The sequence below is a fragment of the Tachypleus tridentatus genome, chromosome 4 (assembly GCF_004210375.1).
Source record: "Tachypleus tridentatus isolate NWPU-2018 chromosome 4, ASM421037v1, whole genome shotgun sequence".
NCBI lineage: Eukaryota > Metazoa > Arthropoda > Merostomata > Xiphosura > Limulidae > Tachypleus > Tachypleus tridentatus.
Window position 1 is genome coordinate 44,464,538 of NC_134828.1, and position 14,781 is coordinate 44,479,318.

General features: G+C 34.2%; 1 protein-coding gene across 15 annotated transcripts in view; it reads right to left on the reverse strand.

The window, feature by feature from the left end:
* Nucleotides 1-9,859: 9,859 nt before the first annotated feature.
* LOC143249000 (uncharacterized) overlaps nt 9,860-14,781 on the reverse strand; it is a 76,047-nt gene continuing 71,125 nt past the window's right edge. For 9 of the 15 annotated variants that reach the window (XM_076498114.1, XM_076498122.1, XM_076498115.1 and 6 more), the window contains 3 exons: nt 12,343-12,501; nt 10,944-11,149; nt 9,860-10,290 (listed from right to left, as the gene is read on the reverse strand). In XM_076498114.1, coding sequence (XP_076354229.1) covers nt 10,962-11,149; nt 12,343-12,501 — 347 coding nt within the window. In that variant the 3' untranslated portion in view covers nt 9,860-10,290; nt 10,944-10,961. Of the gene's footprint in view, nt 11,150-12,342; nt 12,515-14,781 lie in introns of all 15 variants that reach the window. The other 6 variants (XM_076498116.1, XM_076498117.1, XM_076498124.1 and 3 more) reach the window with 6 other exon arrangements.

Below are 14,781 nucleotides of genomic sequence, written 5' to 3' on the forward strand. Positions count from 1 at the left end.
GGGTTCGCGCCCGCGTCGCGCTAAACATGCTCGCCCTCCCAGCCGTGGGGGTGTATAATGTGACGGTCAATCCCACTATTCGTTGGTAAAGAGTAGCCCAAGAGTTGGCGGTGGGTGGTGATGACTAGCTGCCTTCCCTCTAGTCTTACACTGCTAAATTAGGGACGGCTAGCACAGATAGCCCTCGAGTAGCTTTGTGCGAAATTTCCAAACAAACGAAATTTCCAAACAAAAGGAAAAAGCTACAATACAGTTATAAAGTTGTTCTTTCGTTTTAGGGTTCTTTAAATTATCTCGTGAAAATAATTCAACACACAGTCCACTGACAACCACAAATTAGTTTAATTCTTCATTTTGTTTTTTTGTTTTGGAATTTCGCACAAAGATACTCGAGGGCTATCTGTGCTAGCCGTCCCTAATTTAGAAGGGTAAGACTAGAGGGAAGACAGCTAGTCATCACCACCCACTGCCAACTCTTGGGCTACTCTTTTACCAACGAAAAGTGAGATTGACCGTCACATTATAACGCCCCCACGGCTGGGAGGGCGAGCATATTGGGCGCGAACCCGCGACCGTCAGATTACGAAGCGCACGCCTTAACGCGCTAGACCATGCCGGGCCAATTCTTCAATTACTGTTTTTTAGTCTTAAACACATACGTTGCCATGTTTTTTTTTATATAACTGCGTTATAAATGACGGTAATTTTAGTACAGTGCGTAAAAAAACAGCTAACTTACATAATACAAATGAGAACGCTTGATAGCAAATAAAGATCAAAAAATATTTCATACATCAACAATAACTCTCTAGCTATACACACTTTACAAGTATCTCTCGTCACATCATTATGATTTATTCTTAGGCGTGCTTAACTTATTTTATTAAACTTTTTAATTTAACTCCGTCATCAAAATCTGAAACACCCTATAGCAAACTAATAAATTACAACATCAAAAATATAGTGTACAGCATTTTCTCCTTCCTGTATTGTAAAGTGTTTTAAATAATTCTAATACAAATAACAAAACACTAAATTTTCCATTCACTAATGTTTATGGTGTTTTCCTCTTGAGAGTCCATACTACAAAGATGATATGGCATCTTAAATTGTCCCCTGTTGTTATTATGGTATCAAGTATTGTTAGCATTAAAACATCGTAGAAAATTTTCATTTTATCGTTAGCCGATTTATTTATTTTTTTTTTGAGTAAAATCATGCATGTCATTAAAGGTGTTCTTTAATCTCCCTACATAATTTCCCTAACCTGTGTAAGATGTTTTTGAGCAACTGTTCACTGAACAAGAATACAGAAAAGCAATGACAGTTTTGGGTCTCTCCAGTACATGAGTAATGATAGTATGCAGCTGCACAATAACTCACTAGTAAAAGTGGGAGATCTTGATCCCACGTTTTCTGATATTCATCCACATATATAGTTAATTGACTTAACCGTATCCATTTGTATCTTTTCCCGAACTGTTCGTCAGTGGTGTTCCTTAATCACCTAAACATATACTGTGCAAGACTTTTGAGAAACTGTTCTGTGAACAAAAGTACAGTAGATCAAATTACATTTTCATTTCTCTCCTGAACACAACATTTTTTGATGTTTCTATTGATGGTCTTTCTGCACTATTTTTGAGCTAATAAATGTCTAGTTTCCAACTCTTATCTTTTTCTTGAGTAGATTCTGTTTAGGTGTTGGACTACACTAGTTTTTCATAATGATTTGTTTTCATTACATCTCGACCTATAATTTACTGCACTTGATGTTGGTTGTCTTGTGCCTCCCACTTTTCACATTGCTTCCATTCTTCCTGAACTCACATACGGACTTCAGTATAATGTATCAGCATTTCCATGGTTGTATTCCTTGATTTTTGGAGCTATCTTGCTATTTGGCCTTGGTTTGAACACTTTACTCATTGTTAGTGTAATGACTGCTCAGTGTTTTCGTAGAAAGTTTAATCTCTTGTGTAGTGATTGTCATGTAGTGCACAAAATTTCATGGTCGTAGACTGTAAAGCTATTTGAAGGTAGCTTAAACTTGCATTCATGTATCCACATAAAATCAGTTACTAATGTTAACAACTCGATATCAGTTACTCACACATCATGAGGCATAGGTGTGTGTGTATATGTGTGTTGACCGTCTCTATATTAGCAGAGTAAGTCTAGAAGGAAGGCAGCTAGTCATCATCACCTACTGCTAACTCTTTTACCAACGAATAATGGGATTGAGGATAGATTGTAACCTTATAACACCCCACGCCTGAAAGGGTAAGTATATTTAATGTGACAGGGAGTCGAATCCGCGATCTTCAGGTTGCGAGTCCAGGGCTCTAATCACCTGGCCATGCTGTGCCTCATGAGGCATAGAGAAAGTTCTTATAGTAAAGGTAACCTCTATTTGTTCTCTTAATTCAACCTTATGCTTACTTGCTGTTTACATCATTCTCTATACTTGGAAGTAATTTCAAACCTTATATTACGAAATTAGGTCAAATTATTGTAGGTGTGAAATTAGTATCATTCAAAAAACTTGGGGACTTATTTCTTTAAACAATGAGCTTAGTTTATTTGACGTTGATGGATCATCTTCAGTTAACCCTTTTCTCTACGTCCAGCTGATTCCTACTTCTCAGTGTACTGTTATCCCTTAGTTGTTACTTCAATCTAGCTGGGGTCAAAGACTTATCCTTTTAGTATTGTCTCTTTAGTATCGTAACAAATGTTGATTTCTCATCTTCTCGGCTACAAAGGCTATATCTACAATATCTACAACAGTTTCTCCTTTCTGGTATTCTTTGGGGGAGTTCTTATTCCCTATATTATATTATCTACTATCCTTAAATATGTCCTTTTAAGTTACCCTTTGGCATTTATCTTTGTTTCATTTTCTCTATACTGTTCCCCTATGTGTCTAACTCATAATTAGGAATTTATGCTTCAATATTACTAAATTCTGATGAATCCATGACTTCTATACATTTTTTTAGCTATTTATCTGCAATGTTAATGGATTTTAACTCCATCGGTGACTGCAAAGCTTTTGTTAAGGATACATACCTATTTTCTCTTCTTTCAGACTTACCAACATTGGTAGCATGAATATTTTGTTCAAGGCAGCATGTTTAGTAAGCTTGTTTGTTTTGTTTTTTCGAATTTCGCGCAAAGCTATACGAGGGCTATCTGCACTAGCTGTCCCTAATTTAGCAGTGTAAAACTAGAGAAAAGGCAACTAGTCATCACCAGCCACCGCCAACTCTTGGGCTACTCTTTTACCAACGAATAGTGGGATTGATTATCATATAATAATGCCTCACGGCTGAAAGGACGAGCATGTTTCGTGTGATGGGGAGTTGAACCCGTGACCCTCAGATTGCTAGTCGAACTCCCTAACCTTCTAGCTATGCCAGGTCCCTTTCGTAAGTAAGTAGTGTTGTGAATATTTCAAGCAACAACACAGAACATTTATAAACAGTTTTGAGTAACACCAATAATGTGCCATCTGAACTTTACACATTCATTCGCTGGGTTATTGTCGGGCCTGTGAAGAAGTTGGAAATTGAAACCTAAACGAATACTGTAGACAGAGAAGTACTGACTGTAAGTCAGAACATTATGTATGGCTTTAAGTCCACAAGGCGTGTAAAGATTAAGCCAATCCATGATACTGTAATATTCGTGACAACATATTCAAAAGAAACCTCTCATGTATTGGGATTAGCATTTACTGATCATCATGACACATGAAACAACAAACTAACTGACCTCCTAAGTGCACACATTTACTGTGATCCATCAGCTCGGTTTTACTACTGGAAACCTCTCTATCAAATGCCAAGAACTTTGATGTTTTGTATATACTGTGTTTTCTAAAGAGAAGCATATTTGTCTTTTTTGCCGTGAATAACATACATTTTTCGTAAGACACTGCCAGTTGTAAAGGTACTACTCATGGTACTATCATTAGCGATCTACCGGAAAGGCAATATCCCAGGTGAGCAAGTTTTAGCATATTTACATATTGAAAATTCAGTCTTTCTGTCACTCCTAATCACATGCTAATGATTCCATGTGATAAATTAAAAAGAGGACCAGGAATGCAATTGGTCAACGTGGGAAAGAAGTTTGATATAATCATGTCTATTACAAGGACGTACCAACTGACCCAAATGGATTGGGTCGCTGCTTCTGCAGTATCTTGGTTGAAAGAAGAGAGTTCTTCAGGCAAGATCTCAAACTGGTCAGCCTACAACACCCTTACGTTAGTATGCCAGAAAGTAACTCAAGTTGATGCTTACCCACTCCTCTTAGAACTAGCACATGAATGATCAATTTTATAGTAACGGTGCGAACCCAAAAGTTGAAGAAGATGAGAAATGGACAATATTATAACACTGTCATTATGTGTGACACGGCACTTTATGAAAAAAATAGTGCAGTTGCTTGATTCCAAACCTGATCTCAAATCCAAAATTATGCCAAAGTTTGACAAACTGCATGTATTGATAGCAGCTCTGAGGGGCCATGGCTCATCAATAGAAAATTCTGGTATTGAAGTTGCATGGGTAGAAGCTGGTATTTACGGACCAACTACAAGACAAATTATAGAATGCATTCATTTTAAGCAGTCAATTCGAGCCCATATATTCTCATGTTCCCTGCTGGTACGGCGATAAGACTACGGATTTACAACACTAAAATCAGAGGTTCAATTCCCCTCGATGGACTCAGCAGATAGCACGATGTGACTTTGCTATAAGAAAACACACACACACAAAGACACATATTCTCATATTTAGTTCTGTCTGAGATAGCTCTGCAAGAGTTATTCAAGAAAAATCTTCATTTAAATAACGTCTGATTGGAGGGAACAGCTAGTATTGAAGAAGTATTTAGTCAAAAGAATGACGATGCTCCTGGTCAAGCTGTGAAATAAGCACATATGCAATTACTCAAAACCTTTATAAATAATCGAAATATGTCATGTTTAAATTGATGAAACTATATGCATCATGTAAAGAAAATTTTGTATTTTGCTGTGGTAGACAGAAACGCAGATTTGAAGCTTCACCTTGAAGCTGGAGAAGTACTGAGTAGGATATTGTTTGCAATGCATCATATCAAACATAAAGGATTATGGCCATGATACACAGCTTACATTACGCCTTAAAGACAGATCACCCTATGATCAGGGCTGAGCTGGAGAATGGCAACATTTCAGTCACCAAAAGTGGTACTTCTTTTGTTTTCATCAGTGCAGATTACGCATGTAAACAGCTTAACGAGTTAATGAAAGTTCATCCTGGAATGATTGCTATCTTATGAAACGCCAATTCCAGACTGTATTTCTTCTTAGCAGCACCAGAATTGACATGCCTGGCCAGTGATTTCTGTAAGGATGCAGTAGAGAGTGAATATTCAATCTGTTGTGGGACCACTCATGAAGTACATCAAAATAGTCCATGTTTAGACAAGGGTATGGAGTCATGCATTGTACTTTTGCAAGTGTTCCTGAATACTGTTGAATGTGGCTTTTACAAAAATGCATATGATTAATTCAAGGCTAAAACAACAGATGTACTACCAGCTTCCAGTGTTATTGGGAATACCGGGTGATGATGACATTTTCTTTAGGCCCGGCATAACCAGGTGGGTTAATGCGTTCGACTCGTAATCTGACGGTTGCGGGTTCGAATCCCGGTCGCACCAAACATGCTCGCCCTTTCAGCCGTGAGGGAGTTATAATGTGATGGTCAATCCCACTATTCGTTGGTAAAAGAACAGCCCAAGAGTTGGCGGTGGGCGGTGATAATTGCTGCCTTACATTGCTAAATTAGGGACGGCTAGTGCTCGTGTAGCTTTGCGCGAAATTTAAAAAAGATGGCTGCCATACAATCCACATAAAAAATGCGTACAATGATTTCTAGTTTCCCCATGCTACAAGCTTTCCACAAATATATAATTTTACGAATCTAAAAGAAAAATCTAACAAAAGCCTAATCCTGAACATAGTGAACCGGACTATTGTCTTCAGTCAAATCAATTTTTGATATTAAGCCTTCTATAAATTGTACATCTTTTTTAATTGTTTACTTAAGATCCTTCTGCTCTTTATTTTGTCCTTTAAAAATATTTTCTCGTTCTTATTGTTTTACAAATGCTCGGTTTCTTTCTGTTTGCTCCTAACATCAAAGTGTTGTAAGCAAATTCTTTTTAAAACTCAGTCGATTATACACACACACATATTGCTTTTTTGTCCTCAATAAGGATTGTTCCCAGTTTCCTTAAAATCTGGCCTAGCACGGCCCGGTTGTTAAGGCACTCAACTCCTAATCCGAGGCTCGCAGGTTCGACTCCCTGTCACACCAAACATGTTCGCCCTTTCAGTCATGGGGCATTAAAATGTTACGATCAATCCCACTATTCATTGGTAAAAGAGTAGACCAAGAGTTGGCTGGTGATTACTAGCTGCCTTCCCTTTAGTCTTACACTGCTAAATTAGGGGCAGCTAGTGCAGACAGCCCTCATGTAGCTTTGCGTGAAATTCATAACAAACCAAGCCTTAAAATGTATCCAGTCTGTTAATTTTTCATGCAGTTTAAAACTCAACTTTTCGTATTCAAATCACACTAAAACTTTCTGTCCAATTCTGCTGTTATTAAAGTTGACATATCTAACATTTGCAAAAAAAAATCAGGTCACCTGAAAAGATCACAAGTAGACAGGAAGAAAAAAAAAGGTCACATTCCAAACCAGAAGTTTGCCAATGATGTTCCTACTATATAGTTTGTGCCATCCAAAGAAAGAACTAGCTGAGGCAGAGTAAACTTCAAGAGAAAATTGTTTAGTGATGTCGAGAAAACCCACTTGTAGAGAAATATATATGCAAAAACGGCTCGTTTGGGTTGAGAAAATATTTTACATAGAAGAGCGAACAACGTTTCGACCTTCTTCGGTCATCGTCAGGTTCACAAATGCGGGTAAAAGAACAGCCCAAGAGTTGGCGGTGGGCGGTGATAAGATCTAGATTTCGCTAGATCTGTGTTCTCTGATCCTTATGGTTGTATTGATCTATAAAATACTAATACAATTAAGGTTGAACAACTACTTTGCTTTCATAATTTACTGTCTTCTTGTTCACAAAGGTTTGTGAACCTGAAGATAACCGAAGAAGGTCGAAACGTTGTTCGCTCTTCTATGTAAAATATTTTCTCAATCCAAACGAACCGTTTTTGCATATATAGAAAATTGTTTGGTCTTCTCTGTAGAGGGTAGCTCTAAGTATAATTATCCCACTACAAGAGATTATTAATACATACTCATCATCATTGACTATTTTATGAAGTGGGCTGAGACTTAGCCATTGGTCAATACATTAGCAGCGTATAGCAAGCAGATGTATTGGTGAAAAATGGAATAGCATAGTTTGTAACTCTATAAAAAATTGACATATATCAGAGACTTTAGTTCAAAGTCAACTATTCACTAGGTTGTGTAAAGTGGTTGGTTGGTGTGGTGAAGATACATACTTCATATTGTTACGTCCAGTTCGATGGTTTGACAAACTAGTGTTTTTTGGTGAAATATGTAAACTACATCTTGTGTCTACTGCTTGATTACTGTCTGTTATGGCAGTTGTTTGGTCAAGAAACAACAAATGAAAGGACTCGGCGACCATTATTTTCCAGGCTATTATGCGATACAGAACACGTAATTATATACTACAATAGAGAATTATCACTTTATCATAAATTTCAGTTACGTGATTGAAAAGTGAGTCTTTGAAAGGTTGCAACAACTCTTGCTTTCCAAGGTCCAGAATAATAACATGAAATATGGTGTATGCATTATACCATATAATTGCTATTCAATCAGGAGAGGATAAGACTGCTAAAGTGAATAATGTGCAATATGTCAACAACTTAAACAAATGAATATAATAGCATGGTACTCAAAATCGTAACAGAAAGAGCTTTGTGGTCATTTCTTTCTGAGCTAGTGGGAAGTATTGTTTGGTAGATTGTGCAATATGTCAACAACTTAAACAAATGAATATAATAGCATGGTACTCAAAATCGTAAAAGAAAGAGCTTTGTGGTCATTTCTTTCTGAGCTAGTGGGAAGTATTGTTTGGTAGATTGTATACAATGCATTTTGTGACTACTACTTGATTATCTTAAGCTAGGGTAATCATTTGGTTGAAAGGAAACTGTAACGTTTGTTGTCTGTGCCACTGAGCAAGAATCCTGATGTGAAACATCTTGTGATGTTTTAAGATAATTACTTCCATTATCTGGTATTCACTAGCTCTTCATCTATTTATATGGGAAGCTTGCATCTCTACAAGCTCTAAGGAGGTATATTCTGTCTAAGTGTTTATTGATGTACAGTTATAGCAGTTCAAATGTTAATCCTGAAATTCACTTTTAGTTAAAATGTTTTAATTCTACTGAATTTTGCTAATGATTATTTTTTGAGGTCTGAAATATAAATAAGTTGCATTTAATAACTCCAGAACTACCAAGCATAACTTGGAAGGACATCCAAAGAATTACCAAATGATTCACACAGTAGTCAGGTGTGGTCTATATGAGCTAGTAGAATGTATGACAATGTGTAATGATAATATATGTATGTGACAATATATATATACATACATACACACACACAAATAAATATGTTTAGTCTCATTATCTAAAGAATGTTCATTTTGTTTAACATCAAAGCTATTTGATGTAAGATTATGAATGCAAGTACAGAATGGTGGAAATGATTTAGGGCTCAAACAACATACAGTGACTCTTTCTGAGTTGTACAATACCTCCTTTTTGTAGCATTTGAGTGTTAGAATATGAGTAAGTGGATTCCATCCAGTATTTAGTTATTAATTTTTTGTCTGAACCTGACATAAATTACAGCTGGTATATAGTCTTAATAAATATATGTAGTTGGTAGTTATTTTTTATACATTTAAAGCCTTCTATTGGAAAAGGGAACTGAGTTACCCTTATGTAGAGTAGATACTGATATAAGTATATATTTTAATGTACTACTAACCCTTTGACATGAAAAATGGCCCAGAACCTGTATATTTACTTGTTTCATAGCCAGAAAATTATGTAAACAAACACACACACAAAGAATTTGTATTTCTCCTAAGATAAACTCATGTACCTTATGGCTCCTTTTCCTGTAATATTGTAAAAATCAGCAACTCTACATTTTATTGGACTCCTTTTATGGCCTTTATATAATTTATTAATATATGAGATAATCAGCCTAAGTCATGTAAATTTTATGTTTTGAAGATAAATTCCAGTATTTTATTACCATCATTTTTAATGTTCTGAGACCTCTTCTTACTTACATAAGCCCATTCACTCTTTGAAAAATGAAGGTCATCCATATTCTCCACTGAACTTGGTTTTGGACAATGCCCCAGCATGGCCAGGTGGTTAAGGCTCTTGACTCGTAATCCCCATCACACTAAACATGCTTGCCCTTTCAAGTTGTGGGGGTGTTTTATGTTTTGGTCAATCTCACTATCTGTTGGCAAGAGAGTAACCCAAGAGTTGGTGGTGATGACTAGCTGCCATCCCTTTAGTCTTACACTGTTAAATTAGGGATGGCTAGCATAGATAGCCCTCATGTAACTCTGTGTGAAATTTAAAGAAACCATACCAAACCATTTTCTTGTTCTTTAAATGCTTTGTCTCTTTCTTCTTATCTTCATCATTATTATGCCAAATATAATTCTTATCTCTCAATTTGCACTCTTGTGGTCACCTTGAATGAAAGTTGAAGCTTAGTTGTAATTATAGTTTTGTCAAAATAATAGCACTTCTGATATCAATGATGTAATGTTTTAATTTATTTATCTGGCAAAATTAATTCAAAGACATGTAAATGAACTATAACAAATTAATTAATTAATTTCACACAATCTCGAGTACTGTTGAACTGGTAAGCTGTATTTATATATGATGCTAACTGCACCATACTAACATAAATAAAATTCTATAATTTTGCATTGACCAATTCACTTTATTAGCTCAAAACAATTATATTGTCTGAAATATCTTCTTGATGATTCACTCAAACTTTTTTTTATATTCTACCCTTGAATTTACTAAGATATACATTACTAGCTTAGCAGAGATAAAGTCTGTATTTTTCTAAGGCAACAATCTTTTTTTATGGGGGTGTGGTGGCTTGATTTGTAGTCCACATCTCATTAGTGCTATCTGCACCAAACAGTCTATTCATGTGTGATAAAAACTGAAAAAAGAAATGTAAAATAGGATAAAATGCAGACAAATGGAAAACAAACTAAGAAGTCTAAAATTTATGTTGTACTGTAAAACAAGGTTGAAAGTTTAAACAGAACCAAAAAGTCAAATGGCCTGTAAAAAGCCAAAAAGAATGATCAGTCTGGGTATTATCAGCATGACGAATAATAATGTCTAACATTTTACGTAAACTAAGAAAAAAATATGTCTAAACTGGTGTCATTGATGGAAGTCATAGCAATGGCATGGGAGTAAAACGTGGACAACTGTGACTTGAACATGGCAAAGGCCATTCACCTTGGTAAATCAGTCTTTTGTGCAATAAAGTAATAAATAATGAAACTGTAATCAATACAAAGCCTAAGCAAGACAATCTGTGTTCTCTGATCCTTATGGTTGTATTGATCTATAAAATACTAATACAATTAAGGTTGAACAACTGCTTTGCTTTCATAATTTACTGTCTTCTTGTTTACTTCAAGAATACACATCAGAAAGATGGCAAAAATAATTTTGCAGAGTTCAAAACATAAAGATGTTCACATTACTACCAATTTACAGCAACCAGCATTTAGGTACCCATAAAACAGTTACACATATTGTTACATAACTGACTGTTTTATAATATCAAGCATAACTTACAAACATATTTAGGCAGTATTAACTTCCTAGAACTACGTCAAGTTTTATTATTTGTTCTTTTGTAATTGACAGGTATCTATGTACTTTTGAATCAACACTTTGTGATTCATAGTGAAGTCTTCCTTTCTTCCATGTCTGCTGGGCTTGTTTTTCACATCCAAGTTGCAACTGAAGAAGAGTCAAATTATAGATGGCATCCACATTCCCTAATCATAAACATGAAAATATTTTAAAAGATTTAATTTTGAAATTGGGAATCTTCTGAGCTCACAGTTAGGAAAACCTATCATTAAGACTAAAGCTAAAAACTTGTTAACAATGTCTTAGAATCTACCTATAATGTATCTTATACTGACAAAAACATTCACATAAAGGCTGTTCAAATCACTCAATAGAAAACCTGTTTTTTTAATGCAGATAGTGGTTGGAATGTAAATCAAACTTAGTTTCAAAACTAAGATTAAAGATGCAAACTTTGTAAATAAACACTATAAATGAGATTAAATGTATACACACACAAATGGACAGCATTTGCTTATATAAATTTTACCTAATGACACAGGAAGCTTATACAGGGTGTTCAGAATGTCACTGTGCAGTTTTGTAATCATATTTTATTCAGTCTATTTCAAGCCAGCAACTGATAGCAGTGTTTAGAAATGGGGGTCACTTTCAACATTGTTTATAATTGTCATTCATATTTACCTCCTGTATTCTATATTGAAACATGTCTGTTAATAAATATATAAGTGCATAGTGACTTTCCAAACACCCTGTATTTGGCTAAAACTATTCACAAGAATTACTCCTTATAATGTAATCACCAGATGTTGCCATAGATGCAAACATGACAATAACTGATTGGATGTTATTTAAGTGGCTTGATATTACTACTTTTCCCAAACATGCAACTTATAATCAAGTGAACCTTACAATGTGAAATATGATGCATATGTTTCATACAGATAAGGAACATATATATCAAAATCATGCACCTTTGTTTGATCCAAATTTTGATATAAAATGTTTAGTATCTTTGCACATATGCATTCATTTCAAAGCAAGTATGCAAACTGTATCCAGTTACATTCTCTGTGTTCAACCTCTGTCTTACAGAATCCTTTAATAAGTGCTCTAAATATAAATCTTGCACATATATAACCATGTTTTCTCAATGAAACTACAAACATACATATTACAAGTTAAAGAGCAAACTTCTCCAAAATAGTTTATTAATGAAATATAAAATACTGAATTGAATCACAAAATTATCAACAATTGCTAGCCAACAATGGAAGTCTTAAGAAAAAGGTATGTAAGGAACATGATGACAAAGGTTCAAAGGTGCATGGCATTCATTAATCTAAATTACAAAAATAATCAAACAAATAAACCATACCTTGCCATAGTGTTAAGGCTAATTTAAGAAGGACTAAAGCATCTTTCCACTGTTTATTCTTTATTCTTAAGACTGCTTGATTATTATAAAGTTGAGACTTGAAGATATCAAGTTTGGATTCTTCTAAAAACTGGAAACTTGCAATATTTTCTGTATGTTCTGTAAAAGTGGTCTAGAAATTTTAATATTTACAAATACTGAAATTTTCTTTGTTAAATGTGAAATATGTAACTATTTCAATGGAACTTTCATTTTTCAAAATTACAAACTAATTTTTTTTTCTATTTGTAAAAAAGGTTAGTTAACCACGTATATTACAGTTTATGTAGATTTGGATCATAACTAGCATTTATATTATGGTACAGATTGAACAAATTATGCAACCTAGAACAAACAATAAACAATGTATATAAGTACAATAAATGTAGGTGCTTCTAAATATTTGTATGTATATAGCACCTATGTCCCAGCCAGCTTGATGAACCCTGGTATTGGACAAAGGGCCTTGTCAGAATTGGATATGGCAGATGTAGTGTAATTTATATATTATAGCATTCTTCACTCCTGGATTTTTAATATCATATAGTACAAATTTCAGACAACAGAAAACGTGTCAAGTCATAAGACATATGCTTTTATGACATTTGACATAGCCACTTTTATTGGTTATACAAGATATATGTTACTGATTTTAAAAACTTACACACATACAAGACATGTCATAGGCCACATAAAATGTACAAGTTATATGTTATAGTTAACACAAGAGACAAAATATCACAGAGTTCTTAAGAAGAATGTTCTCATGATATAATAATAAATTTCTTAAAGTCCACAGCTTCTAATTCCTTAAGAATGATCTTAAAAATTATAACATTTTATAACTGTAGTAATTCAAGGATAAACATAAGACACAGCTGCTTAAGTTGCATGATAGCATTAGATATATGGACCTACTATGCAAAAAGAAAGGTGTACTGACTTAAATGGAATAAAAGAAAGAAAACTTCACTATTAGAAATTTCTATAAATTTCAACTGTGAGTTTAAGCTGTTTTAGGTGGGATCTGGTTTTCAAATGGGAATTGCTAGTCATGAAATGGGAATCAGCTGATTTAGCTATTTATAAGATGGGTCAATGGACATGGCTTGCTTAAAACATGCATTATTTATTTTTAGAAAATACAGTTGTAATTAGTGTGTGTATTTTTATCTCAATGAATATTAAGATATAATATGCAGTTCTTTATTTTTCAAAGTAAATATTGCACATAATTTGATGATAAATATGAAAATATTTTAACACAAAAACTCCTTTTATCCATATTTATAGTAAGTATCTGTAAATGTAATACCACACAGAGCTGATATTTTTTCATTTAGATCAATAACTTTTAAATAAGATTTATCCTAAGTTTTATCTTGCTAAAATACATTTTAGATTATTCACATCACATTCTATGACATGTTTTTAGCCTTAAAGTATCATTATTGCCCACTTTTGATGAAAGATATACTAAAGTAATTTTCCACACTTCAAATGTACTTTTTCGTATCAGTGCCATTTTGTAATCAACAAATCCTTTAGCACATTATTTGTCATCATAAATTGCATGATATATTTAAAAATAATTTTGGTTATAGTCTGTACTCAAAACCTTTTGGGGAAAAAATATCCCTTTGTTAAGTAACACACTGTTATTGTTTTCAATCTAGCAAAGTTTGTAAATCATTTAAGTTTTAATATTTCACAGTACGCAAATTATCATAACCTTCACATAAATCATATAAGGTGCAATATATTCAAAAAATCAAGCTAATGTTAATCACACAAGATGGATTTTATGCATGCTATATGTTTGATTTCTGTATGTATAAATGAACATTGCCACGTTACTATATATATTTATACACACACACATATACACATCAACCAATTCACTGCAGCTTAGATATATATTTCCCAGTGCTCCCATCCCCTCACACTGTGACTGGACAAATGTTTCTCACTGTTGGTAATGATTATGCCTTCCTCTCCTAGTCTAGGTTCATCATCTTGACTATCATCACTAGATGGATTGCTAGCATCTAGCTCATCTTGTCTCATTGCTTCTTCATTAACACACATTTGAATACCATTTGACTTACTTTCACAATCTTCTAAATTATCTAAGTCAAGAGCATTAAGTATATTTACATAGTAATTAGGGCTACTACTTGCCACTCTTGTGATACAGGCACAATCTTCACACAGTTTACATACATTCTGTTAGGCATCCTGTTGGTTAATGAAGGACAGAGTGGAAAACATTGAGTGAAACCATACATCAACATTAAGCTGGATACCAACAAGTACTTTCCAACTCATTTTACTTCCACATGTCATAAATGGCAATTCTGAATGATAATGGGAAATATTTGTTTCAACTGCAGTATGAGG